Below are 24,010 nucleotides of genomic sequence, written 5' to 3' on the forward strand. Positions count from 1 at the left end.
TGTAGTAGGTGCCCACTTTTTTGCATTCAATGTTCACCGTTACAACATCCAAAGCAGTTACCACGCTAAAAATTGATTGGCATGGAAGGTCCGAAGAATAGAGCGGTGAGTTTCTGCCGGCAGAATAATAATCGGTCTAGGACTTTTCGTTACCCAAAGTGCCCAGGTAACAATTGACCCACCAATAAACAACAGTGACATCCATGGAGCTCAGCTCAGCTGTTCCTCCCGCAGCCTGCCTACAGGAATCAACCCAACAATAAAAAAAAAAAAAAACCAAGGCAGGCAGAACTGTCAAACTAATTGTCTCTATTCAATGTATTAAATATATTCTGCCTAGGCAGTTAGCATAAAGCGGCTCCCTTTTTCGCATTTCCTAGGTTTCTGATAGCGATAGCACGAATTTTTGAAGTCGACTCACTTTTGGTGCTTTCTTGTCAAGCTCACTACAGAACTTCAGTTTCATAATCAGTTAAACCCACTCAACCCAGACGTCCTTCACTGATGAATTGAGATGGGAACGGGGATTAAACGACGGATTCAGATCGTATGGGACCTCATTCGTCATCTTAAACTTGAGTCTGGTTTGTACCCGCTGTCCCAGAAGCAAAATATACTACTTTTCCGCATATCTTAACTAATTACGTCGGGTTGCTGTAGACTAGGAGGTAACTCAAGCGGCAAGATGGCGCCACGACTTAGAACTCGACAAATCACCATGGATGGTGCGAGAAGTAAGTCGCATTGCCATGAAAGGATTTACTGCGAACAATGCTAAGAGTGAACAGTCGCCATCGAAAGCAGTAACAGTACGACTCGGTCCTCTGGTTTGGATGGTGAGATACTCATTGATTCCACAATAAGATAGTAGTAAAACGTATTAACTTGCCTAGATTTAATTCACATATTCAAGGAACAAACGAAAGCTTCAAATTTGTGAGTGAGTATTAATAAAAGTTCCTGCGTTTCGGGGTTGACCAATTTCCAGTGCGGCCCTTGATGATAAGAGCTACCACATAACTTTTGAGGCGCTCTTTCGCTGTGCCTTAGCCGAAAAAAAGGCCTATTACAGCCGTAAGAGCACTGCTGCCAGTAGGCTTACCAAGTGCGCTGAAGCACTACGCCTCGGTATTGAACTAGGCGCAGGCAAGCTAAAGCGGAAAACTGTCCTCTCTGTGATAGATCATATCACCCAAACTTTACAACATCCCGAAGATGACTTAGTACCGCCACTTGTTCAAGACTATATCAAAGCACTAGCTGCCCTCCTAAGCCATGCCGCTAACGTCGAGCTTCTTGCTACGGGGGAAAGCAAAGGTTGGAAGTCATGCGCTGACTTCGCTGTTAATGTCTTGACTTTATACTTAGCAGCTTCGGAAAGAGATGCAGACTTTTCACGAGCTTCGCCCGCGCCTGGCACCGGACAAGGGGCATCGTTGGCGCTCTCAACACCGCGGTCTGCATCCGCATCACAACGGGCCACCCTAGTTTCTCGCAGTCAACTGCCAGATCTTTTACAAATCCTTCTGCACCTTGCATCCGCTCCGAATGCACCTCTTTTAAAATTCGCAAGAGAGATAGCGTCAGTGGTCATTCAAGTCCTCCAACTTCGTTCTTTCGGCATAAATCAGTTGCATCAGTTAGCATTTGCCTTGATCAACAAGATTTTCGTGACATCGCAATCGGATGATTTAGATCATGCAAGCTCCTTAGTTATGGACTGCCTGCCGTTAGTGAGTCAATGGTGGCAAACGAAGGCGGCGTCTGCACACGATGCGCTTTTAAATGGAGTTCGTGTCGAGATGCTGAAGCTTCTGTTCAATTTCCATCTCCAACTTGAATTTCTGATCAAGCAAGGCAAAAAACCCTCGCTCCTTGGTGATATCGAAAATCTTGCGGAACTACTATGGAGTGAATATTCTAAGCGAGAAGAACGCGCTCAACTTCAACAGGACGATTTGTCGTATTCTTCTACACCTCACATTAGCGCAAATTTCCAAGTCGAATCTTTTTCATTGCGGCCTTTCAATGTTGACGGAGAGAAACATTGGGCGGTAGTACACATCATAGCTCTTCTCGAATGCCTTATGTGGAAGGGCTCTCAGCAGTCTCAGGTAGCTCCAGCTGAAGATGAACAACCACGCAAAAAGCAACGGACAGCTGTCGGCTTTAGTCGGCTGCGCCAGAAACTCCGCTCAATCGATCATTCCATACAGTTTACCACTCTGCAAATTATACCATTTTTCGTCTCGGGCCTCAAAGTTGACGTCGATGAAATCTCCGATTTGCTCTCTTTCTTGACAGGCCAAATCACTAGCAAAAATAGCAAAGTGGCTACATGGGCCATGATCGCTTGCGCAAGGTCGGATCTTTATATATCACTTCAATCTCATACGCTAACATTCATCTAGTCTAACATACCAAGCCAGCGCTACTAATGACACCCTATCCACGTTTTGGAAGCCAATATGGCAGATTGCGGTGCGATCCATCAGCATGGCTTCAAACTGCCGAGCCTCGAGCATGCTTCTTCACTCCATCGTAGCCCATGAGCTTGTACCATATCGCGACATTGCCGATGATATTAACAGTATGATAATGACCGCCGACGTGAATGGACCAGCTCTTGTAATGGATTCTTCCCTCACCTTAATGTCAACCCTTCTTCACCTCCGGAACTTCCATCTTCCGAGCGCGAGCTATGCGACATGTAATCATGTAGTCCGCTGGATGTTTTTCAGATGGGACCCCGGTGAGTAAAGTTACGTGGCTGAACTATAGGATTTCCATGCTGACTACTATGTAGCTGACCCGGCTTTTATATCATCATATTCTACTTACGTCTTGCCCTTAGATATTGTCAACCTCATAAGGGCGACTTATGGTAGTCAAAAATTAATGTTGTCCCAACCATCGCAGATAATTTCGGGGCATATTGGGGAAACTCTACTCATGCTCCAAGAACGCAATAGCTTAATCAAATACCTACTTCTGTTCGATGCGGATGCTGTTGACTCTTCGGGTTTTAATCGTCAGCCATTCGTAGATCCTACCATACAAGTTGGCGACTCTTCGAATGTTCACGGCACAAAAAAGCTCATAACGGAGCTTTTCTATCCGAAACTCGAGGAAATAAGATCATTATGTGAATCTTGGGACAAGCATAAAGACAAGACAGCGCAAATTACCCCAGAAAAGCTGCAGAGTGTCATCTCATTTTTAATCATCGGTACTCTTGTCCTTCCTGAAATGATGGAGATAAATTCAAGGCAGTCCCAGGAGATGGAGCATGTTCTATTTTCGACACTCCAAACCGCTCTGACAGGAATTTCCAAATTTACCGAGAGCCAAGACCTTTACAGCTGCCTTTTAAGATCAATTCGATCCTATATACCGGCAATTTCAAGTCATGAATTGGGCAAGTTAGGAGTAGAATGGAAATATCTTCACCAATTACTCTGCGAGATATCCGGCGCTTTCCGCAAGAGAGACAGGAAACGATTATCTAAAGACGATGACTACATGGACCTTGACGACGAGTTCGAATCCAAAGAAAGTCGGTCTGCTACGTCATCTAAGTCGCTTGAAGTATCTCGACAAGACGCGTCTATCGTTTTACAGGCATCAACTTTTTACGCAGATACAATTCAAAGATTGCGCCTCCTTGATGTACTGCGTGAAGATAATGGCCAGATTGGACTTGTACCTGCGCCATTTCTGGATGAGTTTTTGGAATTGTCCGACGAAGAAATTCTCTCTTGTCGTTGCTTAATCCAGGAACTGTTCGACTCCGATCTCATAATCAATCCCGACGACGCCAATCGAGTAATTGGTAGAATAGGCGAGCTAATAGGAAGCGCAGCATTTTCAACTTGTGAAGTCGCCCTGGACGTTTGCCTAGACGTAATGGAAGGACTCATGCCAATATGGTCCGATAGCAACGGCGAAATATCGTCCCGTGTGGGCGATTTGTACTACTATTTTCTCAATGCTGCACTGGACAACGGGATCCTATCGTCGTGCACCCAAATGTCACTAGCCCGATTGCTTCTCCGTTTGATTCAAATCAATGAGAAGTACCCCGAAATGATCGATATGAACCCTCCAAGCGCATCATTATTCGATATACTAGAGAGCGCAGCGATACCAGTCAAGTACTATATCGGAGTTCGCTTACCAGCTTTGTTCAGCCGATACGTCCTGAAATCTCACGACGAGGTCCTTGTCGACGTCCTGAACTTCCTCCCGAGTAAGAGTGATTTCTTCGAGGGCATAGCCTTACGACTGTTTATACTTGCCGAATTGGCAAGGGCATGGCCTACTCTACTTCGACGCGGCATCTACCACATATTTGAGATTCCCGGAGAAATCCCCAATTCGACAGACCATGCCGCACTCTGCCTCGAGAAAATATCAACGTCTTTAAAACTTGAAAGTACGCAGCGGCTGTTCGATCTATTCGCGCCTCAGTTATTGTACACCTGGCTTGAAATCAAGAGTATTGACGACATTCCATTTACGATATTCGGTTTCACAACCCTCAGGGAATTACTACAACATGCACAATCTGAAGTAGTAGCCCTAATGGTGATGCGGGGACAGGATGAGGCAGCCACAGAATTGGCAACCACCCTTGGCGATAGTTTTGCACAGCTCATCAAGCGAAATTTCTCAAAAATTATTGCGTACAGCATGGCTCATGATATCAGCATGCCTAAATCAGAACAACAGCGAAGTGGAGAAAGCCGACTGCGAAAAATTATTGGTCGGGAAGCATTCGTTGATAGTATATATATCAACTTCGCCGACATTATTGGATTGTTTTTCAGTCTCATCGACCAAGAAAATCCAGTCGAGGATGCGTGGGCTAAAGACCAAAAATTTAAATATGCCGCCGAGGCAATGAGAGAGATCAAGAAATGCGGCCACTCCGAAATTGGATTATCACCAAATCAGCAACCAATGTTCCGTGCCAAATATCTCACCCGAGAGATAGAATTATTATGCACTCGGACAGAGTGGGAGATGTCGGGGTTGTGGACACCTGCACTCGTGGTCAGTATTGCTAGAAAATTACTCAACGGCGTTCACACGGCACTAGGACCCTTGCATACATGCGCAGTCCTTCGAAAGATCAGAGTCCTTGTCTGCCTAGCGGGCCGGCACGCCTGGGAATCATATCCTTTAGAAATGCTTCTGCAATCTATACGTCCCCTTATTGTCGATACGGAATGTGCAGATGATGCGCTCGGATTGAGTCAATATCTCATAGAGAAAGGTTCAGAGTCTTTATCACAGTCCCCTTCATTTGTTGCTGGCTATGCCCTATCTGCCCTTGCCTCTCTCCGTGTATTCCTCGAAACCAGCCAATCCAGTACAACTCAAGAGAGCCAATTCAAAGCGACTATGAATAAAGCCCAAAAATTCCATTCGTGGTTCACAAGATATCTAGAGAATTACGAGTCTCCATCTTTTCGAGACCCGCAGCAACGCAATGCGTTTGAAGCAATTACGAGCTCCGCAGCTCATGTTAGGTCTTCTGGAAACGCAGAGCGAGGTACTTACGAAAGTAGATTGCTACTTGAAATCCTTCAAGACGGTGTGCATGGGTCTCAATTGCTGAACGAGCCTTCACGCAAACTAGCGCTAGAAATGCTTTGTAGTCACTTTACGATCCCGAGTTCCTACAGCGTTGACGTAGTTTCTTCTGACGAAGAAGCGAGAGATTTGGTTACGGTTGTTTGGAAAAGTTGCCAGGCCCAAGGTCTTAGTAACGAATACCTTGCATGGGCGGGCCGAGTTGTTGGGAGGAGTTTCGCTGCGTCCGGCCACGTCGGTCAGGGTCTGTTGCAGGAATCTGAGTTGTCGCGATATTATAACACGTCAATGGAGGCTTCCGGATCTGAATACGGCCTACTCAGTCTTCTACAGTCTTTGACATCCGACAGTGATTGTTATAAGGCGGGGCTTGCAGAATCAGCATTGAGAAACATCGTCACGGATGCTGCGGCCAAGGGCGACACCGACTTGCTTACGGCTTGTGAAAAAATCTTATCCGATCAGCTCCTTGTGACATCAGCCTGGGCACCGTATCGGACTCCTCCTTCTGATAAACCACCTATCAGCCCTATCTACAAAGGCCACACCAATGCACTCTCTAATGAAGCGTTTGAGGATCCGAAATGGCCCCAAGGTATCACCGTGTACCTAGCACAATCATGCCCTGAAAGCATTGTCCTTAATGCCTTGCCTTCGATACTCGCAAATGTCAAGGGATTCTCCCAGCAGGCTTTTCCATACATTATTCATTTGGTGCTTCTCTTCGAAAGGGAAAAGCAGCAATCTGCTAGACGTAGCTTATCGAGCGCGCTGAAGAATTGGCTCAAGCTGGATTCGGCGATAGCGAAGGAAAACATGAGCCTTATTATAAATGCCATCCTATATCTAAGAACACAACAACTGCCGAAAGAGAGCTCCATAGCTGATCGGGCTCAATGGCTCGACCTTGATGTTGTTGCAGTTGCTGCAGCTGCTACAAAATGTGGTATGTTCAAAACAGCATTATTGCTTGTTGAAATGGTATCTACCGAAGGGTCCCGAACATCGCGTCGTTCTTCTACAGTTCGGGCCCAAGAATCCACGGATGTTTTGATGGATATCTTTGAAAATATTGATGATCCAGATGCATATTATGGCCTTGACCAGACCTCAACTTTGAGCAACGTCCTCGCACGGCTTGAATACGAAAAGAATGGTAGTATGAGTCTGGCATTTCGCGGCGCGCAATACGATAGTCACATCCGGAGAAGAGATCCAGCCGCCAATATTGATAATCAGTCATTAGTAGGTGCACTTGGAAATCTTGGCCTGTCGGGCTTATCGCATTCTCTCCTTCAAACCCAACAAGACCTAGATGGTTCGCCTACTGCTGTGGAGAGTACTTTCAGTACAGCTAGGCGACTGGAGATCTGGAACCTACCGGCCCCAACGTCTACTGAGAACCCTTCCGTTACTCTATATAAAGCGTTCCAGACCTGGCATCAGGCGACCGAGCTGAGCTTTGCAAGGAAGGCTACCCATGTTGGCTTTAGCGAAACTATGCGGAGCGTGGTTAGGAAAGATCTCAGTCCAGTGCATCTCCGTCGTTACCTGGGTACGCTAGCTGTCTTAACGGAACTCAATGATGTTGTGGAAATGACCGACTCGACCGAACTCGACAAGATCTTAACGACATTCACTAATCGCTCTGGGTGGATGAAGAGTGGACGGTACGTAATATATATATTTTCAGTTGTCTTTCTTTTTCTTCTTCTTCGCTCTGTACAGCTATTAATTACGGTATTTAGGTATGAGGATGTCGGCCAAATGCTCTCTTGCAGAGAAACAACGCTAAGCGTGCTGACTCAAACTTCTGAACGCCGCGGTATGACAAAAATAAACCCGCCGGAAGCAACCTTGGCGCAGGTCAAATCAATGATACTATCGTCCGGCGTTTATAGACATCATCGAGCTACCCAGGAGTGTCTGAATATTGCAACGTCGCTCAAAGATTTGGTTCAGCCAAGCGAAGAGCTCGGGTTACACCTTGATTCCATCGCGAAATTCGAAGCCGCAAATTCCTTGTGGGACCATGGCGAGATGACATATTCAATTCATATGTTGCAAGATATCAACGAAGACCCAAACCTTAAGAAGCAGACTATTCCCATTAGTCGCCCAGATCTGCTAGCGAAAACGGGATATCAGATATCAGTGGCGAAGCTAGAAAAACCAGAAACGATCCAGAAAGATTACCTACAACCTGCATTAAAGGAACTCAGAGGCAAAACCGATGGTCAAGAAGCTAGTAAAGTCTACCATCAGTTCGCCATGTTCTGTGACGAACAGCTACAAAATCCAGATGGGCTCGAGGACTTGGCTCGTCTTCAGCACTTGAAGAAAGGAAAAAACGACGAAGTCCTGCAACTCAAGGGACTCATATCCAACACACGAGACTCTCAAGCTAAGTCTCGGTTCCAGGGGCATCTTTCAAAAGCGAAGCAGTGGCTCGAGTTAGACGAACAAGAACTACGTCGTGTCGAACAAAGCCGAACCGAGTTCGTTCGGCTATGTCTAGAGAATTACCTTCTCTCACTAATATCCTCTGATGAACACAACAACGATGCCTTGAGATTTACTGCTCTGTGGTTAGAGCGATCAGGAGAAGATTTTGCCAATGAAGCCGTCCGGAAATACATCGACAAGGTCCCGACCCGAAAATTCGCCACACTCATGAATCAACTGACTTCACGTCTACTCGATCAAAGCAACCTTTTTCAAAAGCTCCTTATCGATCTCGTGTATCGCATTTGTGTTGACCACCCTTATCATGGAATGTATCAGATATGGTCGGGAACGAGGGCACGCAAAAATGACAAGGACGATGTGGCCATACTTCGACAAAAAGCTACTGCAGAGGTCAGCAAACGGCTTAGTAAGACGGAAGCTGTATCGTCTATATGGTACGCTATCGATAATACAAGTAAAGCCTACCATACATTGGCTCTAGAACGAGATCCTCAGCGCTATAAGGCAGGGCAGAAGGTCCCCGTTAAGGAGTCCAATGCTGGTGCCAATCTTGCAGGCGCCCTAGCAAAGTGGCGCATTCCGCCGCCTACAATAGAGATAGAGCTGTCACCAAATCGGGACTACAGCCAAATCCCATTCATAGCCAAGGTTGAGCCGAGCATGTCTATTGCATCCGGTGTCAGCGCGCCGAAGATTATCACGGTAGTTGGTACTAACGGAGCACGATTTAAGCAGCTTGTCAAAGGTGGAAACGACGATCTGCGCCAGGACGCCATTATGGAACAGGTCTTTGCTGCTGTCTCTTCCGTGCTGAAACATCATCGATCTACCCAGCAACGCAATTTGGGAATCAGAACATACAAGGTGTTGCCCTTAACTGCTGCTTCCGGTCTCATCGAATTCGTCTCGAATACCATACCACTCCATGAGTATCTCATGCCAGCTCACGAACAATACCACCCAAAGGATCTCAGAGGGTCTCAATGTCGAAAAGAGATTTCTCAGGTGCAAAGCAAATCTGCCGAAGTACGCGTGACCACTTACAAGAGGGTGACAGACCGGTTCCAACCCGTAATGCGCTATTTCTTCATGGAACATTTCGTTGATCCAGACGAATGGTTTGCTAAGCGAACAGCATACACCCGAACCACGGCGGCCATTTCTATTTTGGGTCACATTCTCGGCCTCGGAGATCGCCACGGCCACAATATCCTCCTCGACTCAAAATCCGGCGAGGTGGTCCACATTGATCTTGGTGTAGCTTTCGAAATGGGTCGCATATTACCTGTTCCCGAACTGGTGCCGTTTAGGCTTACCCGCGATATTGTAGACGGCATGGGCATCACCAAGACAGAAGGTGTTTTCCGAAGGTGCTGCGAATTCACGCTAGACGCGTTGCGCGAAGAGACATACTCAATTATGACAATCCTCGATGTGTTGCGTTATGATCCTTTATACTCGTGGTCTATGAGCCCCGTACGCATGGCTAAGCTGCAAGACACGCGACGCGATGGGGAGGACGGTGGTGATGCGGATATCGATGCCAAGAAAAGGAAGTCCGCCATTAACGAGCCTAGTGAGGCTGACCGCGCGCTTGAAGTTGTGCGCAAGAAGCTTAGCAAGACGTTGAGCGTAACCGCTACGGTCAACGATCTTATCAACCAGGCGACGGATGAGAGGAATTTGGCATTTTTGTATTCTGGTGAGTGATTAATATCCGTACACGAAATTAGTACCGAGATACATGTGCTAACGAGGCTTCGCTTAGGTTGGGCTGCTTATGCTTGAGTATATTATTGCTACGAGATGATACCCATGTAGATATTCTCATTCTGTTAGCTTTGTTCGAGCATGTACTTGCGCTTACTATTGTATTGATACCAAATGTCGCTATTTCTTTGTCGAAGGCATGTATTCCCGAGCTCGGAAGGCGGAGAAGAAAGTATGAGACCCGGATTATATGTGGAAATTAGATTATATAGCCATGTCTCAGCCTGTCATCATCGATGTATACATTTTGTTGGGCCAGACACGATGAGTAAGCCGACCCAGAAATTGTGTATAGAAAGGATAGTATAGCGTTATTACGCGCTATACACAAGTAAATATTATATTATCCTACTAATCATGCCGTGATCTCCGTACTAATTCCGACATCGTGCTCCTTTTTCGCGGCGGCTGCTTCTAGCTTGGCACGCTTCTTGCGGGCTCTGCGGACTTCTATTTCGACCTGGGCCATCTGGGCATTTACCGAGACTAGTTTAGGTATGATCCCCTCGACGGCCTTGATACTTTGTGCTTGGGCCTGTCGTAGGGACATAGGAGTGAGCAATCCGAACCATCTTAGTGGATCCTTTGATTTCGTTTTTTGAGATGCAATTGCCTCGTCCTTCTTTTCCTCTTCGCCCTCCTTCACGTTAGGAGCATCGGAGTCGGTGGTAGAGGCCTCTTTCTCCGGGTCCTGTGTCACCGTGGATACTTTGAGCTCCAAATCTCCGATGCTCACTGTGAAAATAGGTACGCTTTCTTGACTGTCGCCTATGGTATTTATAGTCAACCTCCTAGAGGCTTGCATGCGCTCATCATAGTGGTCCTGGTTATATCGCATACCACGCTCAGCAGCGAAGTTGGCGCGTGCGATGTTTTGGTATATGCCCGTCTGTAGGCTGTTGAGCTGGTCTCTTAGGGTTGTGTATTCGTGTAAGAGATTTAGATATTGCTCTAGGAGCTTATCGATGTGGTCGACTTCCATTGTGAATTGATGGCTAGCTGTTTTCAAATGCTTGCCGTAAAAAGAAAAAAAAGTAGTGTTTGGGCTGATTTGAGTTCGACCAGTCTATGAATAAATCTACGGTGAGTTGAGAGATCTCGGAGTTAAATTATACACCAACTCCGTAAGTGGCTTAGCTGAATCAATGGAATTCCCCGAATAAGGTTAGGCTGCCCCGGATTACCTAATCCATCTCCCACCTATTAAAACCCCGACCTCTCGGAACTCCTCCTGTATTGAAACGCTGCAGAGACATCGCCAATAGGAAATCATCCCAATCCGTTCCAATGACATCCTACAACTTGACATGTGCAAACTACTACATATGTGCTGCCTAGATCACATTACATTTACTCTGCAAAACACACCGTTCTTTGTGAGCCCTACTAGAGGATCTGAGTGGCTCCAGGACCCTCTTCGTTAGGAATCAAATAGCACTGCCCAATTTCTGCCATAAGGAGCGGGATTTGCACCAAATTTTTCATATGCCTGGAAAGTTTGACCTCCAATACGGACGCAGGGATACTAGGATTTTCATCAATATGCTGTTTGCCTTTGTCTTCCCTCCACCCGACTCAAATTTGTCATGTGGCGGTCTCAAGGGATGAAGAGGGGACAACTATATGGTGACTAAGCGGCGTGTACTCTGAGGAGTTGAGATCGTCGCGGTCAAAAAGAGCAGGCTACAGCCAGCAGGTTCCTCAAGGCTATCGATAGGGCGTCACAAAGAGACCTGTTAGAACGCCCTCTCACCACGAAGGTTGCACCCATCTTGTTGTATCACTTACTATACATGCGATAGGATTCATGGACTTTTTATACGACACCAAAATCGCCTGACCGTTGCCTCGCATGACTGCCACGTAGTACTAGTGTCCTTGTTCGAGGCGCGTACAGAAAAGAAAGGCTTCGTATGATCTGGACGATAAGATGCCAATTGGAGCTGCAGATACCCTTCTTTAACCCTTTTGATCGACAGCTCCGCCACGACCGCGATCTTCAACCGCAGCGATTACACCGGATACGTATGGATCTGTAACTACCCTTTCCCTCTTTCCCCTCCCGCCTTACTTATAGAGCATATGCGCGCTTAGCCTGGATACCGAGTGGCTTAGACATAACGGCGTAGAGGAATTTACGACGAGTCGCGGTTACATAAATATAATGTGTCGTGTCGGAGCTATGACTTTCACTCCGAATATAGATTACAAACATGAACGCTTCGACAAATGATTCTGATTTTGTGTTTGGTGTATGCGACACTTTTCTGGTTGGCCCGCCGGGTTTCACTGCATGTTTAATACAGATAGGATAGCACTGATCGTATGTAGTATGTCCACTATGTATGTAGCTAGAATAGGGATCGAATCTACACACGGCACATACCGTATCTATCTTACCCTCAGCTGTCAAAGTAAGGCTGCCGAGGCCCTACACAGACAGGGCGATGGTACTAAGTTTGCCCTTTTCATTCTACGCGCATAGGCTTATTGCGTAGATTTGTTCTAGAAAAAAGGGGGATGAAAGGGTTTTCGCCTTATCCGAGACATTACAGTTAGTTGGAAGTACCTATCCATTATCCATTCCGTCCTCTCTTCGTCATGAAGGACCCTGATGACGCATGAATAAAAACGACATGGGGGGAAATATGCATACCTAGGTAATACACATATCTAGAGATCCATAAGCAGTCTGTACATAGTTATTGTGCATAATAAATCAAGACTAAACCGAAAGAGTACGACATTATCATGCTGACTTCGAAGCTAAAACAACGTAACAGATCAAACAGAATGGTAAAGGATTTCGCCAATGACATGATAGTCAAGAATCAGCGAAATTATCCATTGGCCCCCCCTTGCTCCTTGTTGATTTCCTGGATCTCCTAGGGGATATAGAAAGCTTTGAAGCATGGCGCATAATCTGGTCATGGCTTCGCATCGACCGCTACGGGGAATCAATTTTTATTTGTTAGTGAATCGTAGTCCTCGATGGTGAGACAGGGGGATCTATAACAATGTCGTCAGCTTTTTTTTTTTTTTCTTCCTGTCTCCTGTTGCTTTCTTTATAACTAGGTATTTTCCTCCCTTTTTTCATCTCTTTGTTAATTGTTAGTTTTAGATGGGATTGGATTGGACGCTACTATATGTCTAGTGATGCATAATGTAAATGGCACATCTGATCAAGTCAATTCGCCTTAATGTGGTGTGATAGGGAAGTGATAAAGTACATTTCATCCCTCTTAATCTGATGTGACGTGTAGTATGAAATACGTAGAAGACTGCTCTAACCGTACATGCATTATGTTTCTCTTTTTTAATTGAATAGGACTGAAAAAAAGACTAAGAAAAAAAAGAACCAGGGCGTTAATTGAAGGGACATGGGATTAATAAATTAGAAGTCGCTAGGCAAGTACATTAATGAAGTTTAGTTACCCAAGGTACCTATGTAGGTACTTACTATACTTCCGTATTCAGCATCCAATATGGTGCGCGTCAAGGGTGTTTAGGTTGTACCTAAGTACACGCCTGGGCATGTAAGTTCCCCCCCAAAATCCCCCCAAAAATCCGCCTGTGATTTCACCTGCAATTCCCACGCCGCTTCAACACACACGCCCCAGGAAAGAAAGCCTCAGGGAATAGGAAAATTCATAGCACCAGGAGCACCCAACCTACCTAGGTACTTAACCTTGCATAGGTAGTTGCACCTACCGCCGAAGCAGCACCCAGCACCTACCTTCTATACATACATCCATCGCAATCCACCTACCTGCCGACCAACCCCTAGTCAGTTGCTTCCTTTCCGCGGGTCTGCCTACCAATCCACCAATCTACCAATCTTGTGCCAATCTTATTGAGAAGCTCTCTTACCTCTTACTTCTTCTTCTCTTTTTAGTCCCCCCTGCCAGCTCCAGTCCCGCCCCGTCTTCCTCGACTCCTTCTCTTATCCGCTGATACTTTTTTTTTTCCTCGATTCCTTATTACAATTCAATTCTTTGTGATATTGCATTTTTCTATTCGTTATCGAGTATTCTCCAGTCTCTCTTCGGTCTTCTTCTCACCGCCGTCGCCTATCGAGGTTCAGACTTAAGACATCGGGTTTCCCTCTAAGCCTCATAGCCCCTCTAACCTCGCTTTTATTTTCTTTTTTTTCTTCCACGCCCTTTTTTTACTGCGAGTCGAAACGGCCGATAGCCGCCGACCTTCTCCAAGATTACTCGCGATAAGACAGCTGCTGAATCAGGGACATCAACATATCGTTCCTGCTCCTGCACAGGAGCTTAGCAAGTGAAAATGGTGGTTGCAACAATCAAGTAAGTCGCCCTCAACTGCCTTTTCTTTCCTTGTCCAATTACTTCCTATTTTACACTACGTTCATTCATACTATGATTAAAAATGCGCGGCTGCATGATAGACAGACATTGTCTTCAGAACCATGCGAACCCATCCCCATGTTTCATGTACCTAGTTTCCAAGCCACGCCGCTACCAGATACAAATCACGCGTCATTCACCTTCCTGTTGAATGTATTATCATGTAATATTTCTATTAAAAAGACTAATTGCTAACATCTTTCTTCCCTTCGCAGGTGCGTGGTTGTCGGCGACGGTGCTGTTGGCAAGACTTGCTTGCTCATTAGCTACACGACCAACAAGTTCCCCTCTGAATACGTCCCGACGGTCTTCGATAATTATGCCGTCACGGTTATGTGAGTCCCGAGATACAATTTCGATATATATCCAAGTTCAGACCGCTTCGATCATCGGTGCGCTCAATGCATACCAGCGCCATGGCCAATTGCAATTATATTTGGATTTCGGGTCGATGTAGAGCAAGGCTAACCCGTCCTTCTCTTACAGGATAGGAGATGAGCCCTATACACTGGGATTATTTGATACCGCTGGTCAGGAAGATTATGATCGTCTACGCCCTCTATCATACCCGCAAACCGACGTCTTTTTAGTGTGTTTCAGCGTCACATCGCCCGCCTCCTTCGAAAACGTTCGAGAAAAATGGTTCCCTGAAGTCCACCACCACTGTCCTGGTGTACCCTGCTTAATCGTCGGCACTCAAACAGATTTAAGAGACGACCCTAGCGTTCGGGAGAAGCTTGCTAAGCAAAAGATGCAGCCAGTGCGCAAAGAGGACGGAGAACGAATGGCGAAAGAGTTAGGAGCAGTTAAATATGTGGAATGCAGTGCTTTGACGCAATACAAGCTGAAGGACGTTTTCGATGAGGTAAGCGGTTATTGTTTCGTATGAGATGAGCAAATACTGATTGTTTTTTAGGCGATCGTTGCAGCACTGGAACCTCCTGCGCCGAAGAAAAAGCCGCATAAGTGTTTAATTCTTTAATGCCGTTCCTCCTGGACGGTTGGCATACCCATTACCTTCATTCTTTGCACATTATTGTCACCATTCTGGCCCTCTCCCCCCGGCCAAATATTGGAAGGTACAAGGACATGTCATTGGGCATCTTTCCACAACATCTGCTTTTTCCGTAAGGGGGCGATCTTTTAGACATGTGCGCTTGTAATACGACCACAAGCGGATAGGATTCAGAATGAATCAATTGCGCGGTATAGCATACCGCAAGAGTGAGGTACCATTGGAACAGCTGGAAGCAGAGATTCTCGACCGGAGCTTCAGATCTAGGTTGATCGAAAGGAGGGGAAGGCCCGTAACAGCCCAGCACTTCTCGAGGTCCGGATATAGGAACAGAGGCATACCACCAATGCGGACAGAGGGGTTCAGCTTGCGATATGAGAAGCAATACTTCCCACTACGACTTTTACTTTCCCTCCGGACAAGAACTTTGAGAGTCACACTCACCCTGATTCTGTTTTCTCTTTTTCTTACTACTTTCTAAGCAGCCAGGGTTTGGAGGGGAAATTCATGAACGCAGGCAGGACTTTGATAGGATTGTGTTTGGCGATCGGAGTGCATCTGAATTGATTTGATCGTCTTCCTCGATCTCGGTGCCTCGTAATGTGACCTTGAGAAGATTGCGAGCCCGTATTAGGTACATAATTCAGATTTGAGTAACTCACCCCCCTGAAGTCTTTCTACGCTGCATCTTGTTTCAATTGCTCCTGAGCTGCCACGTGCCATACTCCCGATATATTCCCTTCTCAGCATTACATCAGGAGGGAGATAATGACAACGCAGACAATAATGTTCCCGAGTTCCGCCGACCGCGTACATTTCCGGGTTCTACTTGGTTTCGTAAGGTAGCAATTGTATGCGTTTTTCCAATCCTACAGTCAACAACATCGAATCTAGAAGTTATTGGCGGTTTCAGTGGTTCTAATAAGGTTAAGCTGCATCGTATTGCAGCTATCTGCCCAGTACAGTACATATGTAGCTCTAGACCCGCATACCGTTTGCATAAGTAGCGAGCTTTGCTAATGGATCAAGTGAGATCATTAAGGCACTTCAGCTCTATACAGCAGGTATATCAAGTCTATATTGGGTTAAAAACTTACCCACTAGAAAGTGATAAACTCACAGATTCCACTCAAGCTAACAAGTTCTTAAGGAGGGGTGGGTTATGGTAAATCGTATGTATGCGGATTCTTGTTGTGTCACCAACATTCAAAGAAAAAAACCGGTAACTAATTTCGGGTTCGGTTTTCTCATCTCACGCATCACGCAAGGCAGAAGCAGGACACTAGGAAATATTTTTATTACTAAATTTGTCCCGAGACAATCGGAATGATGACATGGTTACGGAGGATACGGGAACGGCAAGGCAGAATGTGCGAAATGTGCGATTCATTACTACTTTGGCTTGTATCGCTATAGGCCGATAAGAAAAGAGAGAAAACGCCATCTCCGTAAGCCTGCATATTTGATATTTGACTAAGTGTCTTTTTCTATCGAGGGATGGAACGTGGGGTCTTTTTTTTTGTTTTCTTCGTCTTTCCGTATATGTATAAGGTCAGTTACCCGCTGCAAGGAGACATACGTAAGTACCTATTTATGTATGCTATGATGAGGTTATGTAGGATGAAGGAATACACATGTATCTGTATGCATTCCAGGCTTTGTATCGATTCGATATAAATACACTAGAAAGCCACCCTCGCAAGAAAATACTACCGGAAAAGGAAAACTCACGGCCGAGTCGGAATGCCTGCATCTGCATTATACTTAAAACATGGTGACCAATAGGATGTGTCGATTTTTGCCTACCATTCTTTTATCTTTCGGCTCGCTACGGACCTTCGCCGAAAGAACTTCCTTATCTATTTACTCCGCTCCGGGCGTGAATGAGCCGATGTACTGTAGTTGATCAAGAGAGTGTTACATAATAGCTTCCAACTTACCATATCTACATGTCTATCTATATCCAATTTGTATATCAAGGTAAACCTCTACAGTTTGGTATAGAATGGTAGACTAAATGTCTACCCAGAGTTGCCCAATTATTTAATTACAGTGGGACTTTTAATATCGAACACACGTTTATTAATGACACCTGGATGAAGACCTCGTATAGGCAGTTTGTAAGCAATGAGGTTAAGATCACTTCTATGCCTTGCCTTGAGCTACGGCTCGGCACTCATACAGGCCTGTGGAAGCCACGGCCAATTTAGGAAATGGACTCAAGAAGAACTCGACGAATTAGAACGGAAATGGGGACAAGAGGTAAGCCGAAATCAATATATCTCCCTGATACATCGTTCCGAATGTGATACCCGTCGGATGAGGATATGCGTGACATTTCGAGTCGGTGAGGAAAGAGGTTGGTTACGCCAGATGAAGATTGGGCTACCTATATGATTATCACGAGACGGAAGAAAAGGGGCCTTTTCTTTTTTGATTCTATACGAACATGGCAAGATCTTTCAAAATGAGTGATATGTATTGTTGACCGTGCGTATACAGTGGGGATTCTCGGGCATTTCTGCTTTCGCTCACCTTGAGTATCACAAATGCCTAACGACTCCGAATGAGTTATACGATATCGCTATTATTGGAGCCCCCTTTGATACGGCTGTGAGCTACAGGCCCGGTAAGTTTGCCTATCATATCTGATATGCTATCATTCCTCACCTCATAATACATATCTACGATTATACTTGCATGGCTTACACTGCTATTAGGCGCACGCTTCGGCCCCCGCGCAATCCGCGCAGCCTCAGCGAGACAGACCTCATTCCGGGGCTTCAACGCGCGCGCCGGAATAAATCCCTACGCAAGCTGGGCGCGAATCCTAGACTGCGGGGACATCCCCGTAGTCCCCGTCGACAACGCCATCGCATTAAAGCAAATGACAGCCGCATTCACCGAACTCGGCCAACGCCCTCCATCCTCCACACTGCAAAAACCGCGGTTAGTTACGCTAGGCGGAGATCACAGTCTGTCACTCCCGGCTTTGCGGGCTATCCACGAGATCTACGGCCCGGTGAGAGTGCTGCATTTCGATGCGCATTTGGATACTTGGCACCCCGCGAAGTACCCCAGTTATTGGGCATCGGAGCAGGCACGGTTTACGCATGGTTCTATGTTTTGGATGGCGGGTGAGGAGGGGTTACTTGCGAATGGATCTTTGGGGGCGCCGAGTGTGCATGCTGGACTACGAACGAGGCTTTCCGGACTTGAGGATTATGAAGATGATGATGAGCAGGGGTGGGTTCGGATTAGTGCGGATGAGATTGATGATTTGGGCACCGGGGGAGTGGTTAAGAGTATTATGGATACGTTGGGAACGCAGGATCCGGTGTATCTTTCGGTGGATATAGACGTTCTGGATCCGGCGTTTGCGCCTGGGACGGGAACGCCGGAGCCCGGTGGGTGGACTACGAGAGAGTTGATTAGGATATTGAGGGGTCTTGAGGGATTGAATCTTGTGGGTGCGGATGTGGTTGAGGTGGCGCCGGCGTATCAGGGTGCTGGTGAGGAGACGGCGCTGGCGGCTGCGCAGGTTGTGTTTGAGATTTTGAGTAGTATGGTTAAGAGGGGGTTGGATGAGATGGGGAAGGTTGTGGATGATGTGAAGGACGAGCTGTAGGTGAGGGTACTTATGGATGTGATAGGCCTATGGGATGTCTCACGAAGTGCTTTTATGTGGCTGGCTGAGAGACGGGTTACGGAGTTTGGTGTGCGTGGTGAGATATGAGATATGAGACTCGATGACTATATCATGAATCTTGACTAAAAGTGCAAAAGCGATATATTTGAAATGGCACCATTGCCACCATATATATCCGATTTATATCAATTCTTGCTATATAGAGAAAAGTGTGTATCTTAAGAGTTGTTAGGCTATGGGTTGTAGCTTAGAGGTTGCTGTTGAGGTCATATTGCTTTTTTGGTAAGGCCGATGTCGCAGGTAATCTGTGTCACATCAAAGTACTTAAGGACAGAAGTACCTACAACCGCTGGAATTTAGTACTCCAACTGATAACAATTGCAAGCGGCAGCGTCGCAAACCCTTGAAACTGTAGCTTATCTAACACGGAGAGTACCTGAAACTGATACCGATACAAACCCAATTGGTCGGAACAACAATGTGACTCAAGTCTAAGGTATATATATCATATGAATTACTGAGAGGACAAATAAAAGATCGGATAAATAGTTAAAGTAATATTTGAATGAGTCAATTGAATCTTAACGTTATCAAGCAATTAAATACCATTAGGCAGGTACCTATCAAAACTGAGGAGTGAGGAAAGAACACCCCGCCATCGAAAAACTACTGGAATTTTGACAACCCCACCAAACCACTAACCCACTAGAACCCTCAGCCAATTCAGTCCAACTTTCACATACATCCCACCTTCAGCCTTCAGTGAAGTTGATAACCGACCTGTGTCGCATTTATATACAACAGCCGCATTGCATCTAGAAAATATTGGGGAAGATTTAATACCGCTCTCGACAAATCCCGATTAAACACGCGCAACTATGGCTGCCGTGGAAGAACTAGCCCAACGGCTTAAGAACGACGAAAAGACCTTCATCGATTCTGACGCCGGTCACGACGACGAGACTGCTGACGGTTCGGAATTTAAACCCTATAAATCGCTTGCCTACGCCTACATCCAGAACTTTGGAAAGCCTACTCCTCAGTACCAGACCCGAGCTTCTGTTACTGGCCCTGTCGGTCCTGACGAAGACCCCTCCGTGCGACTATTATGGAAAGAACCTGCCAAGAGCGCCGTGAAGAAAGCCCAAGGTGCTCTGGATGCACACAAGAAAAAGGTCCAAAAACAACAGCAGGCTGCCGCTGCTGAGGAACAACTCAAGAAGCAAAGACAGCAGACACTCGAGGCTGCTAAGAAGATAGTGCTCAAGCAAGATGAGTCACTACCGAAACCAGTCAAAATCAAGATCAACCGCAAGGATATTGAGCTTGGGGATGGTGATAAGAAGGGTACACGAGTCAAGGTCTTCGGAAGAATCCATCGTCTAAGAGAGCAGAAACAAGCTACTTTCATCACTTTGGTTGACGGATACGGACAATTACAATGCATTTTGGCTGCTGGTGACCTGACCAAGACCTACGATGCTCTAACTTTCGCTCAAGGAACATCTCTTGCCCTGTACGGTGAAATGCGCAAGGTACCTGCTGGACAGACTGCCCCTGATGGCCGAGAGTTGCACGTCGACTACTACGAGGTTCTAGGCCCATCGCCAAGTGACGAGGAAACCATCACCAACAAGGTTTCTGCTCAGCAGAACCAGTGGGACGCCCAGATGCTTGACAACCGACATTTGGTCCTGCGGGGCGAGAACGCCTCTGCGCTCATGAAGATCCGCGCTGCTGTAGAGGGAGCATTCCAGAAGGTCTATGAGGAGCTGCAGATCACGAAGGTATCCCCGCCTGCTCTAGTGCAGACTCAAGTCGAGGGCGGTGCTACTCTCTTCAGTGCGCCTTACTACGACGAGACGGCCTATCTTACACAGTCTTCTCAATTATATCTCGAGACCGTTATTCCTAGCTTAGGAGACGTCTACTGCATCGAGAAGTCATTCCGTGCCGAGAAGAGTTTAACGCGTCGTCACCTTTCGGAGTACACACATATCGAGGCTGAGTTGGATTATATCGAGTTTAGTGAACTGTTGGACCATCTCGAAGAGGTCATCTGCCGGGTCATTGATATCGTCTTGGCCAACCCGACCATTGCTGCTCATCTGAAGGAGCTCAACCCCACTTTCCAGAAGCCTTCTCGTCCTTTCTTGCGCATGAAGTACACTGATGCCATTGACTGGCTCAACGCGCAAGATCCTCCTATCCCGAACGAAGAGGGCAACCCTCACGTGTTCGGAGATGACATCGCTGAAGCTGCCGAGCGGAGGATGACCGATATCATCAACCGACCCATTTTCTTGACGCACTTCCCTGTCGAGATCAAGGCTTTCTACATGAAGAAGGATCCCTCGGACCTCCGTGTGACTGAGAGCGTGGATTGCTTGATGCCGGGTGTCGGTGAGATTGTCGGTGGCAGTATGAGAATGGAGAACTACGAAGAGCTTCTCGAGGCATATAAGAAGCAGGGTATCGACTCCAAGGATTACTACTGGTACACCGATCAGCGAAAGTGAGTTAATTGTTTTTTTCTCTTTTGCCTCATGGATGTGCCGTCTCAGCCGGATACTGATTCTTAAATATAGGTACGGCACTTCTCCCCACGGTGGATATGGTCTTGGCCTTGAGCGATTCCTTGCTTGGATTGCTAACCAGCACACCGTCCGCACGACTTGTTTGTACCCCCGCTTTATGGGCCGATGCAAGCCTTGAGCGGTGATGGTATGCGCCTCCTTCTTAGGTATCCGGTTCTCCGCGAAACTTACCGCTGAGACCTAGGAATAACATGCGAAGATGGATACGGTGGATCCGGAGCAGGACGTGATTGGAGTTGGAGGAAAGCGGTCAAGCTTATGAGTATCTAAGACGTTGCTTTACGACACTAGGTTGTTAGAGATTCTAAAATGGACCACCAAAAGACACGTCAATAAAAAAATGTTGCTGGTTGTAATTGTAAAATTTTCGTGGTATTTTTGCTTTGTGAATGCGATAGTTATTGTGACTGACTATTTGCAGCGAATCATATGTGATCAATTGCTGTCTCTCGCCCTGGAGCGGCTGTTTTATGCAAGGACTTGCTGTTGGATCTGATTCCTGAAATAGGGAGGACCTTGGCATAATCATTTTGATGCTGCCCAATGACTTACACTCTTTGGGTCACACCTATTTTTGCAAAGTCATACCAAGCCTCCACGATGACAAGTCATAAATGTTGAATTATCGACCCTGGGTGGATACATATGTGGTATTCGGGACACGATAGAATAATGTTCCCAACCCGCTGGGAGAAATTGTAATTCGACGAAAATGTTAGTCGGCGTCTATGATTCTTTATATGGAACCGTTCTCGTGGGTTGTGCATATTAATTGTATTGACAAGTGATTGGCGGTATGTATATATGTCAAATTCGATTTCATATGCGCGTGTAGATCATGGCGCCATTCATTCCAATATGATTGACGCATTGCCGCCACTTATTGGGGATACAGCTTTTTCAGCGGGAATTTGTACGAGGTCAGTCAATCATCCACGTAATGTAGGACTGTTGTTCCTTATATAAGAGTACGTATTATATGTGTGTAAGATAAAATTGGAAATATGATCGAATAGGCTGGCTGATTGGTACTTCACCTGAGTTTATGTACGCGTATAAAAAGAAGTGTACTGTATGATGTAGGTAGGTACATGTATGTATCTTTGGCGTGGGTAGTACCGCATTTCACGCTAATATTGCGCACGTCGGGTACCTTGCCGTAGCGCCGCCAGGGGGTGGGAACCATCTATTCGGGTGGGGCACAAGTGAGAGTTTGGACCTATTTTTTTTTTTTTTTTCAATCGGGATTTTTTTTTCTCTTAGGGGTAGCTGGACAAGCTGGGAAATAGGGGGTTTTCTTGGCTGCATTTCATATTGATAGAGCAAGCGACAACACACACAATTGATTGATTGAAAGCAATCAACTATTTTTTCTGACTCCTTTGAAAGAAGGGATGATGAATTTTTTTGGAGGGTTGAATTTGGGGAAGGACAGAGTTGAATAACGTACGTAGGTAAGGCGTATATATCCATCCAATTGGTAGAATTAAACAATACGAAGTTGATTTCCCACCCTCTTGGGTTCAGGGGGTTTACATATATGTATGTGTGTGTATGGATGTACCTACATACGTTTCCACATATGTAAGTTACTGTGCTATGTTCTGTATTATACATCCAATGTACATATAAAAACCCCCCATTGAGACATGAAAAGTGATGGTAATGCAATGCAAGGCACAACAACGTCTTTGCCGTTTAAAAGCCTAACATTACGAATATTACAGGAGGTTATGCGGGGAGGTTAGACGATGATACAACCGGATTGCAAAAAAGTTTCATATCGCATGGGCGCACAGGTAAAGCTGCTGGAGCTAGTTACCGCATTCTAAACGCGGAGAATATCGTTTCGAAGCATTTAGTGTTAAACAACTAACTGACAACTTGCGATGTCAACGAAGCAATCCAAAAAGGGGTTTGTAAGGCTAGGCCATGTCCGTCCCAAGTCCCAAGACTGAGGAATCCGGAATCGAGATGGCCACTCGTGGTCCGACCCCACGAGACCCGACGATCAATATGGGCTTACAGCACCTAGGCCGCTATGTAGGTACATCATGTACATAGTAAGCGTTGTCTTTGGTACGTACCTCTATGTCTTATTAGGAGAATAAAAATATTACAATGCAACTGGTTTAGGAAGCATTGTTTCTATCCCAATTCCAATTCCAAGGGACTAGTGTATGGGGGTAATAATAAATTGGTTAGTTCCGAGTTGGTAAGTTCGTACGCATTGCTGGCGCAGGGCTTGTTTCCCCTGATCTCTATTCTGCATAGCGTTTTTCCAGCGATGATCTGTAACTCGTGTCTAGACCCTGTAGGACCCCTGTTTTCAGGTATTAGCACGAGTCTCACTCAACCTTGTACATCTACGATGAGACTTTAGTTAGTCTTCATTGATGACAATAAGGATACTCACTAAGTCCGATGAACATTTAGACGATCAATTATGGGCATAATGAGTGAGAAATTGTGATGTTAGGAAGATGTCAATGTTGATGTTCGCGGCTGTTAGTCTTAGGTACTTACCTGGGTAGGTACT

At 46.1% G+C, this 24,010-nt stretch overlaps 5 protein-coding genes across 5 annotated transcripts; 4 read left to right on the top strand and 1 right to left on the bottom strand.

Moving 5' to 3' along the window:
• Positions 1–38: 38 nt before the first annotated feature.
• On the top strand, positions 39–10,024 carry F4822DRAFT_27045 (uncharacterized protein). The gene is made up of 9 exons (XM_051454699.1): positions 39–584; positions 661–734; positions 789–836; positions 894–936; positions 989–2,362; positions 2,412–2,752; positions 2,807–7,268; positions 7,347–9,769; positions 9,836–10,024. Exons 2-9 carry the CDS (start codon positions 686–688, stop codon positions 9,853–9,855), a joined length of 8,760 nt encoding a protein of 2,919 aa, XP_051319606.1. The 5' UTR covers positions 39–584; positions 661–685; the 3' UTR covers positions 9,856–10,024.
• Positions 9,749–10,912, bottom strand: F4822DRAFT_386091 (uncharacterized protein). Its single transcript, XM_051456677.1, has one exon. It carries the CDS (start codon positions 10,817–10,819, stop codon positions 10,193–10,195), a length of 627 nt encoding a protein of 208 aa, XP_051319607.1. The 5' UTR covers positions 10,820–10,912; the 3' UTR covers positions 9,749–10,192.
• Positions 10,913–13,420: 2,508 nt separating this feature from the next.
• Positions 13,421–15,894, top strand: F4822DRAFT_386095 (cell division control protein 42). The gene is made up of 4 exons (XM_051456678.1): positions 13,421–14,150; positions 14,426–14,545; positions 14,697–15,075; positions 15,127–15,894. Exons 1-4 carry the CDS (start codon positions 14,131–14,133, stop codon positions 15,190–15,192), a joined length of 585 nt encoding a protein of 194 aa, XP_051319608.1. The 5' UTR covers positions 13,421–14,130; the 3' UTR covers positions 15,193–15,894.
• Positions 15,895–17,266: 1,372 nt separating this feature from the next.
• Positions 17,267–19,332, top strand: F4822DRAFT_27180 (Arginase/deacetylase). Its single transcript, XM_051454722.1, has 3 exons — positions 17,267–17,487; positions 17,728–17,854; positions 17,946–19,332. Exons 1-3 carry the CDS (start codon positions 17,353–17,355, stop codon positions 18,851–18,853), a joined length of 1,170 nt encoding a protein of 389 aa, XP_051319609.1. The 5' UTR covers positions 17,267–17,352; the 3' UTR covers positions 18,854–19,332.
• Position 19,333: 1 nt separating this feature from the next.
• On the top strand, positions 19,334–21,682 carry F4822DRAFT_27150 (asparaginyl-tRNA synthetase). Its single transcript, XM_051454715.1, has 2 exons — positions 19,334–21,389; positions 21,463–21,682. The coding sequence occupies exons 1-2, from the start codon at positions 19,753–19,755 to the stop codon at positions 21,587–21,589; spliced, it is 1,764 nt and encodes a 587-aa protein (XP_051319610.1). The 5' UTR covers positions 19,334–19,752; the 3' UTR covers positions 21,590–21,682.
• Positions 21,683–24,010: the final 2,328 nt, after the last annotated feature.

The sequence above is a fragment of the Hypoxylon trugodes genome (genome assembly GCF_022578975.1).
Source record: "Hypoxylon trugodes strain CBS 135444 unplaced genomic scaffold F4822scaffold_1, whole genome shotgun sequence".
NCBI lineage: Eukaryota > Fungi > Ascomycota > Sordariomycetes > Xylariales > Hypoxylaceae > Hypoxylon > Hypoxylon trugodes.